The 25,024-nt window shown below is 35.3% G+C and overlaps 2 protein-coding genes across 2 annotated transcripts in view; one reads left to right on the plus strand and one right to left on the minus strand.

Annotated features, from left to right (window-relative positions):
* The window catches only part of LOC120780602 (brix domain-containing protein ZK795.3), a 53,902-nt gene that overhangs the window by 27,456 nt on the left and 1,422 nt on the right, over positions 1 to 25,024 (plus strand). The gene's annotated exons all lie outside the window — the stretch shown is intronic.
* The window catches only part of LOC120780600, a 47,538-nt gene continuing 34,940 nt past the window's right edge, over positions 12,427 to 25,024 (minus strand). Inside the window, exon 2 of the mRNA XM_040112856.1 lies at positions 12,427 to 14,660. Within this exon, the coding sequence (XP_039968790.1) occupies positions 12,804 to 13,895 (1,092 nt within the window). The 5' untranslated portion in view covers positions 13,896 to 14,660 and the 3' untranslated portion in view covers positions 12,427 to 12,803. The remainder of the gene's footprint in view (positions 14,661 to 25,024) is intronic.

Here is a 25,024-nt window from a genome sequence, read left to right on the forward strand (position 1 = left end):
CGGATAATAACCACATCCACCATACAAAGGTTATGTTGAAAATCACTAAAAGTGCGTTAGCCGACTAACAAACAACGTCAGAAACACTAAATTTTATGGAAGAAATGGCAGAAGGAAGCTGCACCCATGGTTTTTTTAAAATTGAAAATGGGCGTGGCGTCGCCCACTTATGGACCATAAACCATATCTCAGGAACTACTCAACCGATTTCAATGAAATTCGGTATGTAATATTTTCTTAACACCCTGATGACATGCACAAAATATGGGTGAAATCGGTTAACAACCACGCCTTTTTCCAATATAACGCTATTTTGAATTCCATCTGATGCCTTCTCTGTATAATATATACATTAGGAACCAATGATGATAGCGGAATAAAACTTTACACAAATACGGTATTTGAAAAATATGTAAATGACGGATAATGAAATCTCGATTATCACTTTATCATGCGAGAGTATAAAATGTTCGGTGACACCCGAACTTAGCCCTTCCTTACTTGTTGTTGATGAAACTGTAATCTTTGATCTTCTCTAGGCTTAAAGTCTCTGTTATTGTTGTTATTTGCACATTATTTGGTGGTGCTACGAAGATTGTGTCCCAATGGACTGAAGGGTTGTCTTTATATGTTGTTCCCGCTATCGTGACGGAACAATTCGTGTAGTGGAGAAGGGAGGTTCCTTCAATTGTGAAGTTTTGCCCACAATCAGTGGTTATCGGTAGTCCCTTTACGTTGATAACCATTATATAATTATCTTCCGGTTGGAATATATTCAATGTGGGCCCCACATCGTTCGCAGGACATATTGATGTTTTATTATTCAAGATTCTAGCGATACAAGTTGAATTATTGGTGCTTTCGAAGTCATTTGACCTCTTGCAGTAATACACGTTCTCAATTTTTGGGCAAATCTCTGTTAAGTATTGGAGCTCGTGGTTATTGTAACTTACGTATGGTTTTGTTTTAATTACTTTCGTTTTATTCATAGGAAGAGGAATGAGATGGAAAAACGAATTCGTACTTTTAGCCAAATTTGGAAGTTTTATATTAAAAATTAGGTTGCTATTATTATAATAAGCTTGGAGTTCCAGAAGTTCGTAAAGGTGTTCGTCCGAAACTAAGTCAATATTCTGGGATTTAAAATGGTGTCTTATTTCATCCAATTCATCTGGATGAATAATAAGCTTTGATACTATACCAAGTTTTGCGAGCGTTACAGCTTCTATTATGTCAGAGATATGGTTCAATAATTAATCTATATTATAATCAAGCTGATTCATATATTGGATTTCTAATAGCGCATTGTCTTCTTTTAGAATATGATTAGTTGTTTTTGTTGAGAGTTTTTCTAAAAATTTTGTAATGCTTTCCTGATTGTTATTCATATGCTCTGTCAAATTTTTAATTCTCTGTATCATTTGTATATTCAAACTTTTTTGATTTTCCTCTATTATTTTTGAATTTAATGTTGTGTCCTGTAGTTCTTGTATTTGTTTATTTATAGTCATAGCGTCATTTGCGTCCATGTTCCCAGTTACATATTTTATTACAGAGCCTAAGCCGTTGAATAGTCCTCGTTTTGTACGTTTATATGGATTTAATGTCTGTAGTTTGTTTTCGAGTCCCTTAAGTTTCATCTTACAAATTTTAGCAGCATCTTTTAGAAGGCTATTTTTTTCAAATTTGTCTACGATAGTAATTAATTTTGAAGTTTGCGAATTAAAATTGTCCAAGTCTATTATATGAATGAAATTGAAATAACTTTCAATCGTTCTCGCGTGTCCAATCTTCAGGGCTATCATATTCTGGTCTTCGTCAAAATTTTGTATTTCCAAGACTTGTCCATAAGCAAAGGCTATTCTAACGGTAAATAATTGTTTATTATTTTCGTGGTCTCAGTTTAATTTTGGATTTGTGTAATTTTTTGTCTTTAGTAATTTGTAAAGTAACGTCATTATCTTTTAATACTTTATGTTTTGAGAATCGTGCAGTTATTTTGTTTCTCCCACATTCTTTTCTATATATATCCTCTTCTTTGTTCCTACGCTCTGGAGGTTTCCTAGATTTATTAAGACTACTAATATTTTTTAATTTAGCTTTCCTAACTTTTTCTTTAATTATGGGGTATAGTTTTTCTTTAAATTCATTTAACTTAACTAAAAATTCGTGTTTGCTGTCGTATTTTATGTCTCTTGAGAAGTTATACGGTCTTCCAAAGAATAACTCATATGGTGTAAATTTTGTAGATGAATGGATTGTATTATTGTAAGTTATGAACGTCTCATCTAATATCTCTTCGTGATCTAATTCCAATTTCTTGGATTTTCTGGTTGTCATTATAATTCTGTATATTTCAGTTAGGGTTGAATGAAGTCGTTCTACTGGAGAGTTGCTACTGGATTGTTGAAATGATGTGAAGTGAAGTATAATTTCATATTGTCTACAAAAATCTTTAAAAATGTTAGATGTAAATTCGGTACCCTGATCACAAACAATTTTCTTAGGTATTCCCGCAAGGTTCATAAATGCTTTTAAAGCTTTAAGCACACAAACGCTTGTTCTTGATGGTAATATATAGCCTGTCGCATATTTAGAAAATTTATCGATGATGGTCAAAATACATTTACTATTTATAGTATATACATATGTCAATGTGCAAAATTTGAAGGGGTTCGTTTCGTGTTTCTGTAACTTGGAATTCTAATTTTGGTGGATGTCTGTCATATTTGAGTGTATTGCAAATTTCACAATTATTTAAAGTTTTATTTATTATAGATTGCATAAGGGGAAAATAATATTGTCTCTTTAAGTATTCATAAATTTTGGTAATTCCTCTATGGTTACTATTTTCATGACAGGTACGAATTAGTTCAACTTGTTTATCATTGTCAGTTACATCTGAAAGATTTAGGTGCATCGGACGATACGAAATTGTTTTTCATTTGAAAAGTATTTTGAGTATATCAATTGAATAGTTCTGTAGGTTGGTTCGTCGGAGAAAATGGCGGTTAGTTTACCTGAGGGTATAAATTTTTTGAAAATCTGAGCTATTGTGTCTTGAGAAAATTATTTTTCTCTTATAGTTCTACGTTGTTTGTTTCTAAAGATGGTTTCAACAGTCATACTGGGTTTTTTTTTAGATCTTTCTAATAAAAGTTGCAAGTTGAATTCATTTAAAGGTTTTTCTGAGATTGGTATGCCATCATTCACATTTTCTTTACTACATGAATGTATTGTAGACAGTTTTTCCTAATCACACAAATTTATATCAGCGGTTTTATCATGGTCTAATTTTATCCTGCTCAATGCATCTGCGTAACTGTTCAATTTTCCTTTTTTGTATACGATCTCGTAGTCATACTCTTCCAACTTCAGGCGCCATCTCAACAATTTCGAATTGGGCTCCTTGAGACTCATTAGCCATGTAAGTGGTCTGTGGTCAGTAATTATTTTAAATTTACGACCGAAGAGATATGGGCGGAAATATTTGGTTGCCCACACTATGGCTAAAAGCTCTTTCTCAATAGTGGAATAGTTAATCTCGCTCTCAGAAAGAGTCCTACTTGCGTAGCAAATAGGTTTGTCACTATCTATGTGACCTTGAGAAAGGACTGCTCCAAGCGCAATGTTACTTGCGTCTGTTGTGAGTAAAAATGGCTTTGTGAAATCAGGGTATTGCAGTATTGGATCGTTCATTAAAATGTTCTTGCATGTTTCGAAACCTTCTAGGTATCTGGCGTTTAGTGTTATGCTTCTGCCCTTTTTTAAGCATTTTGTCATTGGTTTTGCAAGTCTTGCCAGGTTCGGGATAAACTTCCTATAATAACTAAGTAGGCCTATGAACGATTTTATTTCACGATTAGTTCGTGGTATTGGAAATTTCTGGATGGCTTCTATTTTTGTCGGATCCGGTTTTATGCCTTCCGTCGTGACTACATGTCCTAAAAAAGCAATTTCTTTTCGCATAAATTTTGATTTGTCCATCTGGACCTTAAAATTTGAACATCTTAACTTTAGAAAGACTTTCTAGATTCTCAATATGTTCTTGGAGGGACGTCGAAAATATAATAATGTCATCTAAATACACTAGACAGATTTTTGCAATTAAATCATTTAGGACATTATCCATGACCCTCTGGAAAGTTGAGGGTGCGTTTTTTAAGTCAAAAGGCATTCTTACGTATTCGTAGTGACAGTAAAGGCTGTTTTTGATATGTCTCGTGGATCCATTTCAATTTAATGGAAGCCGCTTGCTAAGTTCAAAGTCGAAAAGTAAAGGCATTTGCCCAGTTTATCCAAGATCTCAGATATGTTCGGGAGTGGGTACATGTCCGAGATGGTTTTCTCGTTCAACTTCCTATAGTCAATAACCAGTCTCTATTTCGTTTTCTCCGATGCGTCCTTCTTTTTTGGAACAATCCATACTGGAAAGCTCCATGGGGAAAAGCTCGGCTTAATAATCCCTTGCTCCAACATCTCTGATATCTGTCTTCGAACTTCCTCTTTGTGAACGAAAGGATACCTGTAAGACCTACTTAGTATGAAAAGGAAAATCGTCCGTCGTCCTAATTCTGTGTTTTATTTCATTTGCAAACGTCAACTTTTCATCCTCTCTATAAAAGATATCACTATATTTAGTACATAGTTTCAAAGGTTGTGCTTTTCTTCGCCATTCAGATATTCCATTCGGAGTAAGTCAGATAAATTTGCAATTCTTTCACTGTTTGATTTGCAATGCATATTCAAGTTATTAAGTTCGACGATGTTTTCTGAATCATACCTACTTGTTTTCAGGGGTTGCTCTAAGAAAATTGTTTGGTCACTCCCCGTGGGATTAACTACTTCTATTGTACTAAACCAGTCTTTCGCAAAATATATGCCTGGAGAAATAATTAAGTCGTTGTCCAAAGTTATTGTATTTATCATAATATCTCCTTCCTTAGAATCAACTGACAGTTTTACGATTTGTTTCGAATTTGCCTCTATTGTGAATTTATCAGAGGAAAAATTTGGTTTCATTTTAAGAGGTATTGTAATATTATTTGTAATTAGTATTTTATTTTCAAGATCAATTTTAGCTTTAATTTTTGTCAGAAAATCTAAGCCTAACAGTCCGTCAAAATAATCATGGAATTTAAAAACTAAGAATGTAAGAGTTCCTTCTTTCCTAATTTCTTTGAAAATAGGTAATGTCACTTGCTTGTCAATTATATATTTATGTAAGATGGTAGATATAGTTATTGGAATACATTTCTTGATATCTAAGGGATTTATAAATTCCGGGTTTATAAATGAAGAAGAAGCTCCGGTATCTATTAGGAATCTTAATTGTCTGCCAAATGGAGAGCTTATACTGATATAGGGTAAAATACTACCATGTTTATTGCAGTCTATATATCCTGTTTGTTTCTTGAGGCTAACTGTAAAAAATCCTGATTATCGTCAATATTGTAATTTTCATATTGGTCCAGGTTTATCTTGTTAGCGTGGTCAAGACATGGGACAGAGCTTTCATTTCGAAGACTTCTAAATTCGTTAATATTATTCATTTCATTCCTATTTGTTATCCTACTAAATTGAGTGCTTGGGCTAGTTTTAAATTTGTTTGTGCCCTTTTCAAATTTTGAAAATCCATAGGTTCTGGTGGAGGCTGTGATTGTCTCCAATTTGTTTGTCTCGAAAAATTATCGAAGCGTTGGCTGGGTTTAAAATTTGAAAAATTCTCGCGATGTACTTGGGAATTTTGGAGTAACAAATTACGATTCTGATTGTTTGAATTTGGCTCAAATTATTGTTATTAACATAGTAAGGTCTGGTTGAAAAATTAGAATATCTTTTAGGTTGGTAATAATTTTCTTGTCTTGGTGCATTATTTACAAAATTTTGTGGATATTTAGGATATGGATTATATTGTTAATTTGGTCTCCATTGAGGATATTTGGGTTTATTCAAATTGGACCTATTGTAATGAATATTCTGTTCTCTGATGCAGTAGTCAAGGGCAATCGGCAATGATTCTGGTCTCATTGCTCTAATCGTAGATCCCATAGGTTCCCGTAAATCCGACAAAAATGAGTTTAGGCACATTTCAGAAAATAGATTTCTCTTTGCATTACATTAGTGTCGGGACTCATGGATAGATAAATTATTAGACAAGACAGATTGGATTTCCATTATTTCGCTGTAATATTTTTCGATCGGTTTGCCGTATTGTTTTAAACAATGAAGATCTCTAATTAGGGATGTTTCTGTCCTTTTATCTGAATAATGCGATATCAAGTTTCCTCTGATCTCATCCCAATTGAGGGATGTGCCATACATGTTTAAGACTTCGTTGGCTTGACCATCTGTTTTATTTCTTATGGCCCTCAAGAGGATTAGTCCATGAGGAGTGTTATCTGCTCCACTAATGTGAAGGAGAATTTCTTCCACATTACTAATGAATTCGTGGAGCAATCTTGGATTACCATCAAATTTGGGTAGGTCCTTGATTGCATCTGGAATTCTAAGTGAGTTAAAAATGTCGATATTATTCATGTTGTTATTATTACTTGTCGTTTGAGTCCCTGATATACTTGGAACTTCTGTATTTGAAAGCATATTAAAATTTAATGTACTGTCCTCGGATATAACGGGTAGGCTTCTTGACTTAAAAATCCAAAAACTTTTAGGATATGGAAAATATCTAGATTTACTACTCATCAAAAATAATTTGTTTTATTTACGTAAGAGGTATTGAGGTAGGAACTCGATACGAACGGACGTGTGTAGACGGCAATTTGCGCGATACAATTTTCTTTTCAACTCAAATGTATATTAACCAAAATTAAAATTGATGAAAAGCCAACAACGTTTAAAGAGTTAAAAATACTACCTACCGCAAAAGTTTTGTTTTATTTAAAGATTTAATAAAGCGTACATAAGCAAACAAGTTGCTGCTAATTTTTCTAAACAGAGTTTTTGTCACTTCAAACGGTATTTCTCATTGAGCACGACAACAACGAGGGCATGTGATGCAAACAACAACTAAATGTAAGGAAAATAACATAAAAGCATAAAACGTGAAGAAAACCAATAACAAAATATACGGCAACGGTGCATTGCTGATGTGCAGTCCGTTTGCAGTGCGTCGTAAATAAAGGAGGGCTACAGTAATTGCTTAGTTACATATAAATTGTGCTATCCATCGATAAATAATGCCATCCAAGAAAATAAACACAACATCACAATTTTGTGGTTATTGCTCTGAGCTGATACGAGATGGTGTACAGTCCAGCATCCAATGTGTTGCTTGCCAACTCTGGTTTCACTCTAGGTGTACAGGCCTTTCATCTGTGGAATTTAAGGCCACAGCGATCAGTATCAAGAAAAATGAGTCGGTTTGGAACTGTTCATCCTGCAGCAATGATATCAGTGTTAGGACATGTGACAGCCACTTATCTAATGATGAAGTTTTAACACACATCTCGCCACAAGCTAATGAAATGGAAAGTCTCTTCCAGAAGTACTTTGATCGCTTCACCTCTGACTATGACCGCAAATTTGAAGATCTCAAAAAATCATTCGTAAGTAGCGTAAATAACCTTAAGGATGAGGTAAGCAATCTGTCTAAACAATATACAATACTCGCTAATAAATGTACTGCCCTTAACGATAGGCTTTCATCAGTAGAGAATAAAATTAATAATAAACTCAATGCCAAGCCTGACTTACCAGTGAGCAAGGAAGATATCTTCACTGAAATGTTGGAACGTGAGCGCCGTAAAGTCAATGTAATTGCTCTAAACATCCCGGAATCAGTCAAACCAATGGATAAAGATCGTTTGGATGACGACAGGACAAATCTAGTAGCCGCTTTGCCTTCTTGTCTCTCGAACATTGCCACTGAATTTAAGCTACGCAGACTAGGCCGACATACACCGGGTCGTACACGTGCGCTACATATTACAACTCGCTCAGCTGATGATGCGCTCTCAATTATCAAATACAGACCACCTAATAGTAACACTGCAGTCTTTTTCAAAGCTGATCTTACCCTTCTCAACAACAGCACCTAAAAAGATTTACGACTGAACTTGACTCTCTAGTAAAAAGCGGCAACGACAGTATGACTATAAAGTATATCCATGGTATGCCTAAGATTGTAAAGAAGAATTTTCGCTCGCACAACGAACAAGAAGAAAGTATCTCTCATCCAGTTATATTACCAGAACGTTCGAGGTCTGCGCACAAAACTCTGCGCATTTCTGACCAACACGTCGTCTAACCAGTCTGATATCATATGCATCACTGAGTCCTGGCTCCATCCATCTATACGTGATGGAGAAGTCATTGACTCTTCTTATAATATCTACCGTAAAGATCGTACATCTCATGCTAATCATAAAGTACGTGGTGGTGGAGTCTTTATCGCATGCAAACGTTATCTACACACTGAGCCAATCTCTACTGAAAATAATAGCCTAGAGCAAATATTCATCAGGGTGAAGGGCGCATCCCGTGACCTAATCATCGGCTGTGTATACATACCTCCTCAGACACCTTATGACATCTTTGTTGACCACCTGGCCACTATTTCTTTCATTAGAGAAAAACACCAAGCATCTGACTTACTGATAGTTGGTGATTTCAACCTCCCTAGCAGCTCTTCTCGTGCGGACTGTGAAAAACTACTTTACGACTGCTATTCGCTCCTGAATTGCACACAGCGCAACCACATTCTCAATGCTCACAACTCAGCCCTTGTTTCAGCGACATCGACATTTCTCCTGAACACTCGCTTGCCTTGGTTCCTGAAGACACATATCATCGCGCTCTAGATATCACGCTCAACTTTCAGCCTGGACTAGTTCCTATCTACTCCTCTACGTACTCTTTCAAAAAGGCCAACTATGCTGAGCTCAACACTTTCTACCTGAGAACAAATTGGATCGATTTATATAAACTCAGCACAATTGATACATATACTTATAAACACAGCAGTTATCCACCCTGGTTTTCAAAAGATCTCATTCGCAAAATTAAATTGAAGAAGTCGGCGCATGCGTTGTACAAGACAAGACGTACCAACTACAATTACTCTTGCTTCAGTAAACTGAGACTTGAGTGCAAATCACTGAGCTCTGAGTGCTATAAAAATTACGTGAGTAATGTTGAAGCCAAACTCAAATCGGACATCAAAGCCTTCTGGAACTATGTCAAAGACAAAAACCGTTCTAGCAGTGACATACCTTCCTCCATGTGTTTACGCACCTAACAATCGCCATGGCGCTGCTGCAGCTACCTACAACCCGGGATCTCAGAACATACTCCTGAACGATCTGACAGTATCATATGACGAAGTACTTAAATTACTCCTTTCACTTGACCCTAGAAAAGGTGCTGGACCTGATGGTCTACCTAACTTATTCCTAAAGAACTGCGCGATCAGTCTTTGCGAACCGTTGACGCATATATTTGGTGAATCACTTAGCGGTGGTATCTTCCCCTCGTCATGGAAATTATCATATATCACTCCAATACATAAGGATGGATCTAAAGCTATGGTCACCAATTATCGTTCTATTTGTATTCAGTCTGCCCTTGCTAAGTTGTTTGAGAAATTGGTGCTACCACAACTACTGCAGTCTTTCGAACACGTTATAATCACTCGACAACATGGATTTACTGGGGGCAGATCTACAACTACTAATTTGTTCATATACATTAACAAGGTGTTAAATGCTATGGATTCCGGAAACTGTGTTCACAGCATCTACACAGACTTTAGCAAGGCGTTTGATCGTGTTGACCATGATATACTCATGCACAAGTTGAGCAACTATGGTGTTGGAGGTAGTGCTTTGTCTTGGATCCATTCATATCTTACGGGTAGACGCCTACAAGTTAGAGTCGATGGCCATCTTTCATTCGAATATATCGTTACATCTGGGGTACCACAAGGATCTCATTTGGGCCCGGTACTCTTCAAAATATTCATAAACGACATTGGCAACAATATCATATCAGATCACCTATTGTATGCAGATGATCTCAAAATTTTCAGGCCCATAGCTAGTATGTCAGATATCCTAATTCTACAGCATGATATTGACTCTCTTGGTAACTGGTGCCTTGTGAACAATCTTGATCTTAATATCAACAAATGCGCCGCTATAACTTTCACTCGCTCACACTCACCAATTCCTGCAAAATACAAACTCAAGGATCAGGAAATCATAGAGGTTGATGAGATAAAAGACCTGGGGATCATTGTTGACAACAAGCTCTCCTTCTCTAAACACATTGATAGAATCACATCAAAGGGATTTAAAACCCTCGGATTTATCCTAAGAAACAGCAAAGACTTCAACAACCCCTACTCTGTAACCAGACTTTTTCAATCGCTAGTCCTACCTATCCTTGAATATGGTTTAGTCATCTGGTCTCCATATACTAATGCATCTATAGACAAAGTGGAAAGGGTTCAACGTAAACTCTGCAAGTCGTTAGCCTATAAATTATCATCGTCTACACATACTTACTCCACTGATGAAATTAACCAGAGCTTTCGTATCAATAAACTATCAGCACGTCGACAGGTTGCCGATCTTAGTTTCTATTACAAGGTTGTCAATAATATTATTGATGCTCCAGACATTCTTGGCTGCTTTGAATTTGCCCCAGTAGGCACTTTACTTAGACGTAATCGTCTACTAAAAACTTCCAACTCCAAGAAAAATTATGTGATCAACGGTCCTCTGAATAGACTGGCCAAATCTGTCAATTCTTTTCAAGGTGTGATTGACTTCTACGGAGATACATACTCTGCCTTCATAAACAATACTAAGAAACATCTGCTTGTTTAACCAAGGACTCCATTTGCTGCCCGCCACAACCAGAAACCATCACCATAGTACTCTGCATATACACATTTACCTTCTACCTACATTTTTCATTTTTTATTTGTTTCTCTTAATGTATATTGCCGATTGGCGTTATTGTAATAATAATAATAATAATAATAATAATAATAATAATAATAATAATAGTAATAATTTGGTTCCGATTGATAGGAATTTGGAATCAAATAATGCCTACACAAAAATTATATGTAATTAATTTTTATTTAACTTTTTCTACTTTTCCACTTCTTCCTTTTCCTTTTTTAATTTTATTGATTTTGGCAATGTATGTTATATTTTCTTTATTATTTTCTTATATATACATATGTTAACTTTTCTTCGATTTTTTTTTTTTGTTTTATTATTATTTTTTTTTTTTGATCTTTCCAATCATTCTTTTGAATTAATATATTCTTATTCCAAATTTTCTAATTTCATCTACTTTCGCAATATATATATATGTATGTTAACTTTTCTTCAAAATTTTTTTTTTTTTATTATTATTTTTTTTATTGTATATATATATATGTAATTCAATAACCGCTCATTTACTTACAGAGCCCCTATGAGAATGGTATGCATGAGGGGTGTAGGTCCTTTTTTCCAACGGTTCACTTATCTCCTTGTGGCCTTATACCAATGTGCTCTTGGTATTTGTTTTCCGTCCGATATTCCCTCGGATTTAGAACAGGCGGCCCCTTATGTGGTCAAAGGATTCACAAAGTTTTATTTCGTTAGCACTCTTAGTTTCGACTCGAACCGTTGGCTTTTCGACTGCGCCAGTTATGTTGCTCAAACTTTCTTCCGTTCAAATAAAACACTTTAAACACCTTGTTTCTTCGAAGGTTACACCAATAATAATTTTTATTTCTCAAACCAATTCCACACGAAGTCAAGCAAGTAAAATAAATTTGATGAGTCAGTAAAATTAAAACAATAATAATTGCACAAAAGTTGATAACAGGAAGTAAGTATTAATTACAATTTTTGCAAGTATTAATTACAACTTTTGCAATGTTTTAAATACCTAATAAAACAAATTTAATGACATGTTCTTACTATTCCATTGCTGTCTTATGAAGTCAAGCAAGTAAAATAAATTTGATGAGTCAGTAAAAATTAAAACAACAACAATTGCACAAAAGTTGATAACAGGAAGTATTAATTACAGTTGTTGCAATGCCTCAAATAATAAAATAAATTTAATGATATGTTCTTATTATTCTATTGGTGCCTTCTGGGTTTTGGTGGGGGTTGATGTGACGATATAACTCGGTCGATGTCTTCATCGATTAGACGATACTGCACGGTGTTGTGCAATATGAAGGTTGAAATCTGCACAACTCAGAAGATCTGTCAGAATGGGAGCTATGTTGCATGTTTGAGCTCCTGGAGACCGCACAGTGTATCGTTTAATACAAGCTAGGGGGATAAAAATATTTTAGTTTGAAATTTAATTATTTTGGTCGTGTTGATTAATTATCTTAAGTTTCATTGAAAAAATTAATATATTTTTTTAGATTTACGTGTAGAAAACAAAGAATTGTTTAAAAAATATATTTAATTATTTTTTTAAATATCAGAACACACAACATTTATTTGAACGTAGAGAAAATTATAATATCAATAATAGGTGTGTTCGTAGAAAATCTGTTACTAATCATCGCGTTTTTAATTGGTTGAAATGCATAGAAATCTGTTTGTAAGTCCATTACATTTCAACTAATGAGAAGCGAGCTGACTAATAAAGGGGTTTTCTACGCACAGATCTAATATTAACAATAACATAAAAATAACAATAACTGACTAATAAAAGGGTTTTCTACTAACAGACCTAATATTAACAATAACATAAAAATAACAATAACACACAACAACAAAATGTTTAATACTACAACATCATTACTCATTAAATAACTAATCATCACTGTTAGATTCATCTGAATCAGATACTACATAATCCTTACCGTCATGGTCACATGTTACCTGGCGTGGTACTTTTGATAGTATTGAAGGCTGTACAATTAAATTTAGAACTTCCACCGGTAATTTATCTGTTCTCTTTTTGGGAACTTTTCTGAGTGAGTTGATTACCGGATCGGATATTATTAAAAGCATATGTAGTAAATCTATATTCGTGGCTATACGTGACTGCTTTCTGGGAAATCTACGGCAGTCCTTATTACGGGCCTCTTGAGATTCCTCCGAGAGTTGCCCGATAGGAAGAATACAAGTTCTAATTACCTCCGTACTATGTACCAGGATTTTGTGTACCGTGACAGGCATATAGTACCACGAATATAAATTAAGATAAAGGGTTCTGGTTTTGGAACAAAGATTTTCGAATTTATTGCAATTAATATCGTAGCCGGAGGATAGCGTTCTCAATAAAATGCTAAAATTTTTAATTAGATTAATATCCAATCCGGTAATCCCTCCACTCAGGTCCGGATTCATAAAGAACCTGCGGGCCGTATTCCCATCATTAGAGTTCCCATATCCAGGTTTCGGTGTGTCTATTATAAGTCCCATCTGGTTTTTAAACTTTTGCCTTACTTCTTCCGAACGCTGTTTTACACTAGCCTTTTCTATATCGCTCTTAGCTTGCCACTTTTTTATGTCCAAACAATAACAAATGTGTAACATGCATTCAAAGGAACGAATCCAGGCGTGCAAAGTAGACAAACCTAAACTGTAATGTTTTTTTTTAACCACTACGTCTTTTAATTCGCCATTCATCAGTTTGGGAGTAGCACCACAGATGTAACATTTTTGTGAAGAAAGTGTACCAGTTAAAGCATTACATACTTTTCCGTCTGCCATTGTAAGTAAAAGATTATGTTTTACCGAAATTTGAGAACCGCGATTATCACATAGTGTTGGAAGAAGTTGAGATGCTTTTTCCAAAACCTTGTTAGTTTCTGATGTAGTAAAATCAGTTGTTTCCTTTGAAAAAATCAGCTTAATTGGGCGACATAAAGAGTGGACGAAGGCCGCGGATTTTGCCATAAAATATTTTGGCTGGCATCGTCACTCAATCTCAATGGAACAATAGCAAAAACAAACAGATACTCATCAGTAGCATCGCAGTTCTCAAATTTTTGTTTATAAGCGCTATGGGCGGAGCTTCCGTCTCATCCCCATTCGCTGATTAGTGTGAATGACGAATTAGAATATATATTTTCCTTGTGCACTTTATCTTGTGCACTTAGAATCCACATAATAAGCTAATGCCTCATCACTTGTCAATTGCCTGCCTTCGCATGTAGTATTACCAGACTTCTTTTTTTCTGTAGATTTCAAACTTTCTCTAATCGAAGTAGCTATGTTTCTATTACCCTCCAAGCGATTTGCTACTTCAGCGGCTAGGATCAACTCGATGGCACCTCGCGATTCTAGTAAGTCCTCAACCCTTCGTTTTTTCGTTTTAAAAGACGACTCTTCAAAATTTGTATTTGGTCTACCTTGAGGACGATTGCTTCCAGTTGATGAGGTAGGACAGAGATGTTCCATTTGTAGGTGAAATTGTAAATCTGCTCCTTCTAACCAACTGCGATTTTTGTTTAAAAAGCGTTCAATCATCATATTTGCTTCAGTCCATTTTTTGGAAAATTTTGGCGAAACACTCGAAATTTTAAACTTTATATCCTTCTGTGTATCAGACGTTACATCTATAGCACTAAATTTTGTCAAAATTTAACCTGGAATTTTGCTCTATTTTACATTTTCGCCATTCTTCAAATAACTCCATTTTTGAAATAGAACCAACTCGATCTGGAAAAAGATAATTAAAAATTATTGAGGAAAGATGTGGTACTCGATTGTATAGCTTAAGGTTGCCGTTATACAATATTCAAACATTAGCTTGGATATATGTGGATAAAAAAAGTTGCATACGTTAAAAACTTGAAAATAAAAAGAACACAAACATTTTTATATGAGTTTTCAAAACCTCGTACAACGTATTAGCTAAACGCAAACCAAGTATTAAATTGCATAAAATATACATACATATCATCTAAATTAAAGTCCATTTCATCAGCAGTCGTGTTTTCCTCTGCAAACCTTGTTATATCACTATTTATATTGTATTTATTATTTAAATTGAAAACATAAAAATGATAACACCGTATCACTTCAATTAAAGTTATTGTAGTTAACCGTATTAGAATATTTTGCGCAATTCTTCCTTAAAATTGTGAAATATCAAGGGTTGTTATAATCAGAGTACTGTCAATTATTTGATTGTTTACATTGACGTTTGTCCGCCTACTATGATCCAGGCGAATCACTGTGGACCGTGGAGGTCCTCTGTTGGCTACTCGGGGTGAGCGGCGGCGCAGCGCGAACAATGTGCAGATTGCACAGCCGTAGAGGCTGGTGTCGCAGTATTGTGTAGGCAACAGGGGGCCACGTAACTTGTGGTTCACTCCCTGTGAGTCTTAAGGCCTGAGCAGGTCTTAAGATGGCTCCATCCATTGCATTTATTACACCTGACCGAGGTGAAGTTTGGATGGAGCCTTTTTGCGCATACGCAGCAGAAAAATTCCTCCGGGCCCGGGTTGGACTCGGTGCCAGCACGAGTCAGGAGGATACGGAGCAACACTGCTGCACAAAAATAAGTTCCCTAGCTGCTGACATGATTTCGGCCAAATGAGTAGCTGAAACAAAATAAATTCAAAAAGGTTATTAAAGTTGAATATATTGCCATTACAAAAATTAACAAACTGGAGTAGTTCTGAAAACAGTGTCGTTAATTTGAAGTAAAAAGGTAGTCGTTTTTTTAATGCAAAATTGACAATTTTCAACAAATCAGAAAAATTGTAGATCATTGTGTAGTAAATATATTCAAGAATACTTAGTTTTAATTTCGGTTAATTTCTCGTTGAGTTATGATGTCAGCAATTTTGAAAAATGTCGCTTCGAGAAAAAAGCGTTTAAAGTTACAACTAACGATGATTTACATTTGCCATAAAAATTGCCTTCTGCTATGTCTGGCCTATACAACACCCCTTCTTCTTCCTGGAAAAATGCCTGCTGAGGACACCGCGTGACGCATCTCCGTCTGCTTGATTCGGCTGTCATCTCTTTGAACAGCATATTCTTCCGCAATACGGCCACGCACATTACTTCCATCACTTATAAAAAAATACTATAAAAACCATCATTAAATATTGAAACTAATTGGAAATTAGCGAGCTCGATCGTTTTCATTTCTCTGTGATGGTGCTTTGGAGTAAAGTGTCATAGCAACCCATTATAACTTTCGTTGTTATTTTGTGACCCTTGACCTCAAATCTGTATAAATTGGTTTCAAAGCTTCCGTAATATCCTTATCAAAGTCTTTATTTGAGCTTCCGCGCGGCGATAGGAACACCACCTATTTTCACCTAAGGGGCAATTTTTATGGTTTGGATTTTTATCTGATGAACATAAGTGATAAAATTATGCCCAAAATTCCTTTGCACATTTCATCAATATTTTCTTGATGTCTGGTAGTTGTTAATCCGTAACATTTTTGTAATTTATTGATAACTTGATCAGCCAACTCCTTCCTAATCCTTTGGCTATTTTTTTTGATTACGTCATCGCGTGGCCATTCTTTTTTCTATATGTACATACATTTATCATTATATGGATTCAAATCCAATAAGCCTTTGTGTGTGGCACTATCACCGTCGCCAATTAAGCTAAATATTTCTTTTACACTGTCAACTTAAATTTTTCCAGCCGATCCAACATGATTTGCATCGCAATCGCCATGCTTTTCATACCACCTTCGTATTGTTCAGGATGAGTATATTTTTTCTTTTCCCATAGTTCACAACTCTTACAATAAGTCGATTTTACGATATTTTTTTTTTTATTATATTTACCCGCAAGAGTTGCAACACCGAAACGTGAAGTGTGGTCGCGTTGTTCCATGTGCCGTCTCCAAAAACTGTCACGCAATCATCCAAACCTTCTTCTTCCATTTATAAATTGTTTCAGCAGCTTTAGTTATATTTTGAAAGCAACTAACGAAAGTATTATTAGTAAATTTTGCAAACACTATACGATGATTTATTTTATAAGCATTATTAATTGTCAGTCCAGAATTCACATATGAAATAACACACTCATGACACAGCTCTTTTAAAGCTAGTTTGATTAAACATGATGTCTTTTATGCAAATTTATATTTTTAGACCTCCATTTAGATGAAGGATTATCGTGAGAGCTTCTTCGGATATGATATAAATTTCGTTGCGTTGTGTAGTGTACGACAGCTGAGAGTAAACTGAAGACGCTTCGACAACAGTGCCTAACAATTTCAAAATAATGTATATTTAAAATGGTCGAAAACTACGTAAGACCTATATAAGGTGTAAGTCACCATGTCGTTGAGGAATTTGCAAGAACGGAAATTCTGGACCGCTGTCCTTAAAGTTTTACAACACCGCCTGCTTGTAAAAAATGTGAACATTTCTTACTTTTCTTCTTCGGTCGCCATTGTTTTGAACAATTGCATCAACAAATTGAGCGATACTCCGATTGCTTTTATTTGCGCATTTATCGCGCACGGATATCATTACGAATGCAAAGAAAAAACAATTAGAAAGTCAGCCGTTGTAACCACCCATTAACAACTTGGCCTGGCACATACTTTAGAGCTGTTGCCAATCCTTCGCCCCGACTGCCCATTTTTCTTGCGGGGCAGCTCCTTTATTTCGAAGGATTGATCAAACCCCACTTCATCATTACTTTTCGAGGCTTAATACACTTTGTGCGATGTCACAGAGATTGTATTCGAATTTTGCATTAGCTAAAATAACGATATCCAAAAAGGTGCAATTTTCAGCGCGATCGATGTTGGATCTTTTCTATACTTTTAATAAGAAGCACATTTAACTAATTGGCCTAAAGGATTTTACCAGTTTCATACATTGTATATGAAGATCACAGGAAATCCTAAAACTTTGCTCTTTTGCAGACCTATTCACTTTGTCATAAATATATTAAAAAGTACGCTCCTCATGCAAAGCTCGCTGTAACAGTAAAAATACATATGTATGTATACATGGACAGCTCCCTTAGCCGCACAAAAACGACGGTGAGTGCCAGGTTATGAGGACTCTCACTGTATATATTATAGTTGTCACTGACTTCATTTAAATTTCAAAAATTAATATATTTAAAGTACTTATTTCTCTATTTATTATGATTTTTAACTTATATTTTTAAAAAAGTTAAGTCCACTAATAGTTCATTTCTACACGTTTGTTTTATATTAAGTACTACAAAAATTACTTTCATTGAATATTTAACTTATGTTCAATTATATTTATTCATACAATAATAGCCTTGACAGACGGCAGCGTTAATCCGGATTAACTGCGCACTTAATCAGATCCAAATTTGTAGGTGACAGACGGCAGCTATGCGAGTTTGAAACTCTCATAAACAGCTCATTGTCCTTTTTATAATATTTTCAATGAAAATTGGTAGAAGATAAACATTACGGTTGTTAGCCGACCAATTTTTACCAAACCATTTTTTATTACAAAAACATATCAACACATTATTTTTAAAACTGCATCATAACATAGAAGTTTTATTGATATTATATTGAGAATTTGATAAACAGCTGTCAGGGTTGCTTGTATTTCATTCACAATAGATGAAAATTGGCCATTTTTAACAATGTTGCCAACGAAAATCTCACAAACTCCCTAAAATTTTGAGAGTTATTTTTGGATTCAGCAACGGAGTTAGCTGTGGTAACTCCTGAATTAATCCCGAAAAATGCAATTAATCTGGTTTAACGCTGCCGTCTGTCAATGCTATAAGATAATGATTGCATGTAAACCAATTATAAGGGCTACTTGTACCATATATGTATACATATTTTGCAAACTAACCAGAACCAATAAAAGAAAATTAATACCGTCAATACCAAATTGATAATCGTGAAATGAATGTAGCTAAATTTGGGTGCGTTCGAGATGGCAATGCCGATAGCATGTTTCAAATTTATCAAAGTATCATGTTTTGCGTGAATTTAGGCGCAATTTATGCAATAAAACGGTAACGCTAAATCAGTAGATTGTCAGCAAATATGCAACGCAATAGCGTACTGCTGTAATTATTACATAGTTCGCACGCATCCTTTTTCAGAATGTTTTTTTTTTGAACCGCGAGCGAAAGTCGCTAACGCAAAAGAGCTGACGACATTACGGTGTTGAACTAACAGGATTATGTCTGTAATTCGGGCAAAGGCCGCCAGTACAAAAAATAATTCTATTATTATCTGTTTTCTTTATTTATTTTAGTTTCTTTCAAACTATGTAGATACGGTAACACTGATAATTCCTTGGATTGCAACCTTTTTTTGTGTGAATAAATGGAATAAAAATTAAATGTTGAATTAAAGTTATTTTTTTAACTATTAATAAAGTTCAAAAATTACTTTAAAGTCTGTAACTCGTCACAATGTATGTATTTTAAAAGTTCACTTTATATCCACTAACGCTTAACTAAATTGTTTCTACACCTTCAATTTTTATCAAGTAATGCGTAAATAACTTTAAATCATCATTCGTTTTTTTGATTTGAGTTATTACACAATAACAAAAAGGCAGTGCCAACTAATAATGAAGGTTACCGTATCAAACAGTACCTCTTTCACAAATTGGGTGTAAGTTAAAGTTATATTTTTCTAAAACTCGAGTTTTCGAGAGAAAGGTTCTGCGAAAGATTTATGGTCCTTTGCGCATTGGCCACGGCGAATATCGCATTCGATGGAACGATGAGCTGTATGAGATATACGACGACACTGACATAGTTCAGCGAATTAAAAGGCAGCGGCTACGCTGGCTAGGTCATGTTGTCCGGATGGACGAAAACACTCCAGCTCTGAAAGTATTCGACGCAGTACCCGCCGTAGGAAGCATAGGAAGAGGAAGACCTCCACTGCGTTGGAAGGACCAAGTGGAGAAGGACCTGGCTACGCTTGGAATATCCAATTGGCGCCACGTAGCGAAAAGAAGAAACGACTGGCTTGCTGTTTTTAACTCGGCTATAATCGCGTAAGCGGTGTCTACGCCAATTAAGAAGAAAAAGATATTTTTTTATTCAAAGTAGTTTCCTTGTGCTTCGATACAGCGTTTAGCCCGGTCAATTAGCATTTCAAATGAGTGTTTAAGGTCATTTTTCGGAATGCTCTTGAGAATATCGGTCGTCGCCTTTTGGACAGCTGAAATGTTCTGAAACCAGTGTCCTTTCATGGGCAAATGAAGTTTTCCAAATAGGTAAAAATCACAGGGTGCCAGGTCAGGTGAGTAGGGTGAGTAATTAATGGTTAATATGGAGTTTTTTTTGTCAAAAATCGGTGACAAGCGTCGACCGATGACGCGGCGATAATGTGCAACAGGCGTCATGACCCTGCCTCACGGTATTGTGGTCGAGCACGACAAATGCGTGACAAAAGACGCTTCATAACACCAAGGTAAAACACAGCATTAATCGTTTGGCCAGGTGAGACGAACTCTAGGTTTACAATACCCTCGGAATCGTAAAAACAAATCAGCATGTCCGCCAATTAAGAAAAATCGTAAGAATGAAAACCGAGAAATCGCGCGTCAAAGTTTTCGCTTTCTGCCCAAGCGCTCATATACATATGTATGTATATACATATCTACCAGTGCTCGGTCACTATTTCCCTTCTAGCTTCGACAATATTTCAAATTCCCATCTATAACATTGGGGGTATATTCTTAGATAATTTTTAAAGAGATTTAAGCAAAAAAAAAAAAAATTCGCCCTTAAAGAAGATTTACAAAACGTATTAAACGTAACTTAACACCCAAATGCGTATTTATTCATTCGATAAATGTTGTCTCTTAAAATCTTTCTTTAATTCGGAACTCATTAAAAACTTTAATAGGATTGCTTCCAAATGTATTCATTTGCAAGTTTTGTCACATTAGTAAACAGCTGATTCGAATATTGGTTTTGCGTATGTTCGAAAAGACGAAAATCCAATCAGATTCTGTGACACCATTGAAAATCAGAATTGGTTTGCAATTCTGACAGCTAAGCAATTCTGTCTTGGATTCCACAACACCCCTGAATATATCCCATTAACGCTGTGAGAAAAGTAAAATAAACCTGTCTAAGTTGGAGACCTGCGATTCAGCACTTATTGTCATATTATAAACAAATTTTTTTTCTTTTTTATTTAAAAAATAATAGGTAAAAAATGTACAAAGTTGATTGATATGAATACAGAATGACTTCATTCCTGTTTGATGAAGCTTATTTTGCAGTGGGAAGATTATAGTTTCAGTGCACTCATTTTCACTTTCACTTTAAGAAGTTCCTTGGGAGATGTGTTTTATTTCCTATACCATGTTTTTAAAATTAGTTTCATGGATATCACATACCTGTTCAGGTATATATGTATATCATATTTTCCACAACTATGGGCGATACTAATTTATTTCAAATTTGTTCAGGATAGTTGTGATTCATCAACATTCCATAATCCAGATCTTCTTGCGGCGGATATGATAATGGTAAGGAAATTTAGCTTGTTGGAAGCATTTTCTTACCACAAGTGGGTCTTATAGCGTTCACAAAAAATTTAACATTTTGAGAAAAATTACATTTTTCTTAACCTTTAAAACGCTCTAGCGGCTAAAGTATTTGACCTAGATAAACACACAAACCAATTTGGACATGTAACGAACATGAAAACAGATAAACCAACCGTGCGAAGTGATAGAAACATACCAAAGTTCATATATCTTGATTTGTTTCTGACAGCAAAACCGATAAAATTGGTTTCCGTGACACTCAAAGCCGATACAAATTCTGTTTCGAATATCAAACCAATAATATCTGAATTCATGACACCTACTGCTTTTTTTGATCGGTTTCAATTCTGATTCCGACAACTATCAGATTCCACAACACCCCTGAATATAATGTCTTTTCCACACCTGGAAATATTGTATGAAGGTAAAATGTTCGGTTACACTTGAACTTAGTTTTTCCTACTTGTTTAATATAAAATTTCTCAACACCTGAAAATATTCTCAGCTTGTCTGCAAATTGCGTCAGTAAAAAATCTTCGGTTATACCTTTTCTTTATTATACCCTGAACAGGGTATATTAAGTTTGTCACGAAGTTTGTAACACCCACAAGGAAACTATAAAGTATGTATATATCGGGTGATTTTTTAAGAGCTTGATAACTTTTTTTAAAAAAAAAACGCATAAAATTTGCAAAATCTCATCGGTTCTTTATTTGAAACGTTAGATTGGTTCATGACATTTACTTTTTGAAGATAATTTCATTTAAATGTTGACCGCGGCTGCGTCTTAGGTGGTCCATTCGGAAAGTCAATTTTGGGCAACTTTTTCGAGCATTTCGGCCGGAATAGCCCGAATTTCTTCGGAAATGTTGTCTTCCAAAGCTGGAATAGTTGCTGGCTTATTTCTGTAGACTTTAGACTTGACGTAGCCCCACAAAAAATAGTCTAAAGGCGTTAAATCGCATGATCTTGGTGGCCAACTTACGGGTCCATTTCTTGAGATGAATTGTTCTCCGAAGTTTTCCCTCAAAATGGCCATAGAATCGCGAGCTGTGTGGCATGTAGCGCCATCTTGTTGAAACCACATGTCAACCAAGTTCAGTTCTTCCATTTTTGGCAACAAAAAGTTTGTTAGCATCGAACGATAGCGATCGCCATTCACCGTAACGTTGCGTCCAACAGCATCTTTGAAAAAATACGGTCCAATGATTCCACCAGCGTACAAACCACACCAAACAGTGCATTTTTCGGGATGCATGGGCAGTTGGCCACCAAGATCATGCGATTTAACGCCTTTAGACTATTTTTGTGGGGCTACGTCAAGTCTAAAGTCTACAGAAATAAGCCAGCAACTATTCCAGCTTTGGAAGACAACATTTCCGAAGAAATTCGGGCTATTCCGGCCGAAATGCTCGAAAAGTTGCCCAAAATTGACTTTCCGAATGGACCACCTAAGACGCAGCCGCGGTCAACATTTAAATGAAATTATCTTCAAAAAGTAAATGTCATGAACCAATCTAACGTTTCAAATAAAGAACCGATGAGATTTTGCAAATTTTATGCGTTTTTTTTTTTTAAAAAGTTATCAAGCTCTTAAAAAATCACCCGATATATAAATGATCAGTATGTTTAGCTGAGTCGATTTAGCCATGTCCGTCTGTCTGCCTGTCCGTTTGTCTGTATATATACGAACTAGTCCCTCAGTTTTTAAGATTTCGTTTTGAAATTTTGCAAACGTCATTTTCTCTTCAAGAAGCTGCTCATTTTTAGGAACTGCCGATATCGGACCACCATAACATATAGCTGCCATACAAACTAAACAATCGGAATCAAGTTCTTGTATGGAAAATTTTCACATTTGACAATGTATCTTCACAAAAATTGGCACAGGTTATTTTCTAAGATAATAATGTAATATGCGAAGAAATTGTTCAGATCGGCTTACTATAGCATATGGCTGCCATACAAACTGAACGATCGGAATCAAGTTCTTGTATGGAAAACTTTTGCATTTGACAATATACATATATGCACGAAATTTGGTATAGATTATTTTCTAAGGCAACAATGTAATATCCGAAGAAATTGTTCAGATCGGCTCATTATAGCAGATACTTAGCTGTCATACAAACCGAACGATCGGAATCAAGGGCTTGTATGGAAAACTTTCGTATTTGAAGTGATATCTTCACGAATTTTTACATGGATTACTGCTTAAGGTAATAATATAATCTCCGAAATAATTGTTCAGATCGGATTACTATAGCATATAGCTTCTATACAAACTGAACACATAGTTACTAAAAGAAATGCACCTGTGAAGGGTATATTAGCTTCGGTACAGCCGAAGTTATTTTTTTTTTCTTGTTTTAATGCGGATGTCATTTAATCAAGATATATCTTTTTTATCTTTGCCTGTTCGTCCATTTATCCGCAAGGATAACTTGAGGAAATTTTAAGATATCGTGGTGCATGTTGCTACAGAGTATAATAGTTTCGTTCACCTAATTTTTGTTAATGTTCGATTCGTTTACTTACCAGTATACAAATCACGAAGCAATTAATATAACGAGATTAAAATCTCTGCACAAATGGTGCTTTTGAAATGTGACACCTTATGACCAAAAATTGTTCAAATCGAACCAAAACTGTTCAAACCTACTTCCGTTAAAGCGCCCATACACGAGCACACAAGTGCGTTCGATCGGTATGTGTGCGCTTGCGGTTTATCGTGTATGGGCTTGTTCGCGTACCGATCCATGTTCGCGAAAATGTTTGATTTTTTACGATCGGTGCGCGAGCATGTGTATCGTGTATGGCGTTGTCGGCGCACAAAATCTCATTTCTCTCGTGTCGCCGAACAGTGAAGATCGCGGACAATGGCAAGTGTTAAGGGCAGAGCCTGCTTTCGAGGCCTCAAAAAATCGATTTTTTTTGGGAGGGAAAGAAATAATTGATTCAAGCGAAATTTCTAGGCTTTATAGTTATATACTTGAGCATCTTTCACAAATTTTTTGGATATTTTTGATATTCGGATATGAAATCTTTTCGGACGGCGGGCAGGATGCAGGTCGCAATTTCTATCGGAAACAAAAAATTCAAAGAGATTCATATTTTTTATTAATTTATCTTCTAGTTAAACTAAGAAAATTCCAAAAAAAAGTATAAAATTTAAAATTTTATTAAAAATTTAATAAAGAGTGGCTTTTGAACAAAAAAATTTTAATTTATGCTGTTTAAAAATATGTTAAAACTTGACTTTTCTTAATATTTTTTTTAGTTTAAATAGAAGATAATTTTATGCCAATGATAATAAACTTTGCCCTAATTCCATACGACGTTTAGTTTTTTTTCTATCCTGCCCGCCAATTAAGAATAATCGTAAAAATGAAAAACCGAGTAATCACGCTTCAAAGTTTTCGCTTTTTGCCTAAGCGCTCATACATATAGTGTAAGAAAAATAAAAGTTTGAATAACTTGTTATCGAAATACAAAGAAATATATAAAAGTGCGACATTAGAAATAAATTCGAAGAAATGGTCCGCTTGCCTGTCTCACATG

Source organism: Bactrocera tryoni, unplaced genomic scaffold (genome assembly GCF_016617805.1).
Source record: "Bactrocera tryoni isolate S06 unplaced genomic scaffold, CSIRO_BtryS06_freeze2 scaffold_25, whole genome shotgun sequence".
Classification (NCBI taxonomy): Eukaryota; Metazoa; Arthropoda; class Insecta; order Diptera; family Tephritidae; genus Bactrocera; species Bactrocera tryoni.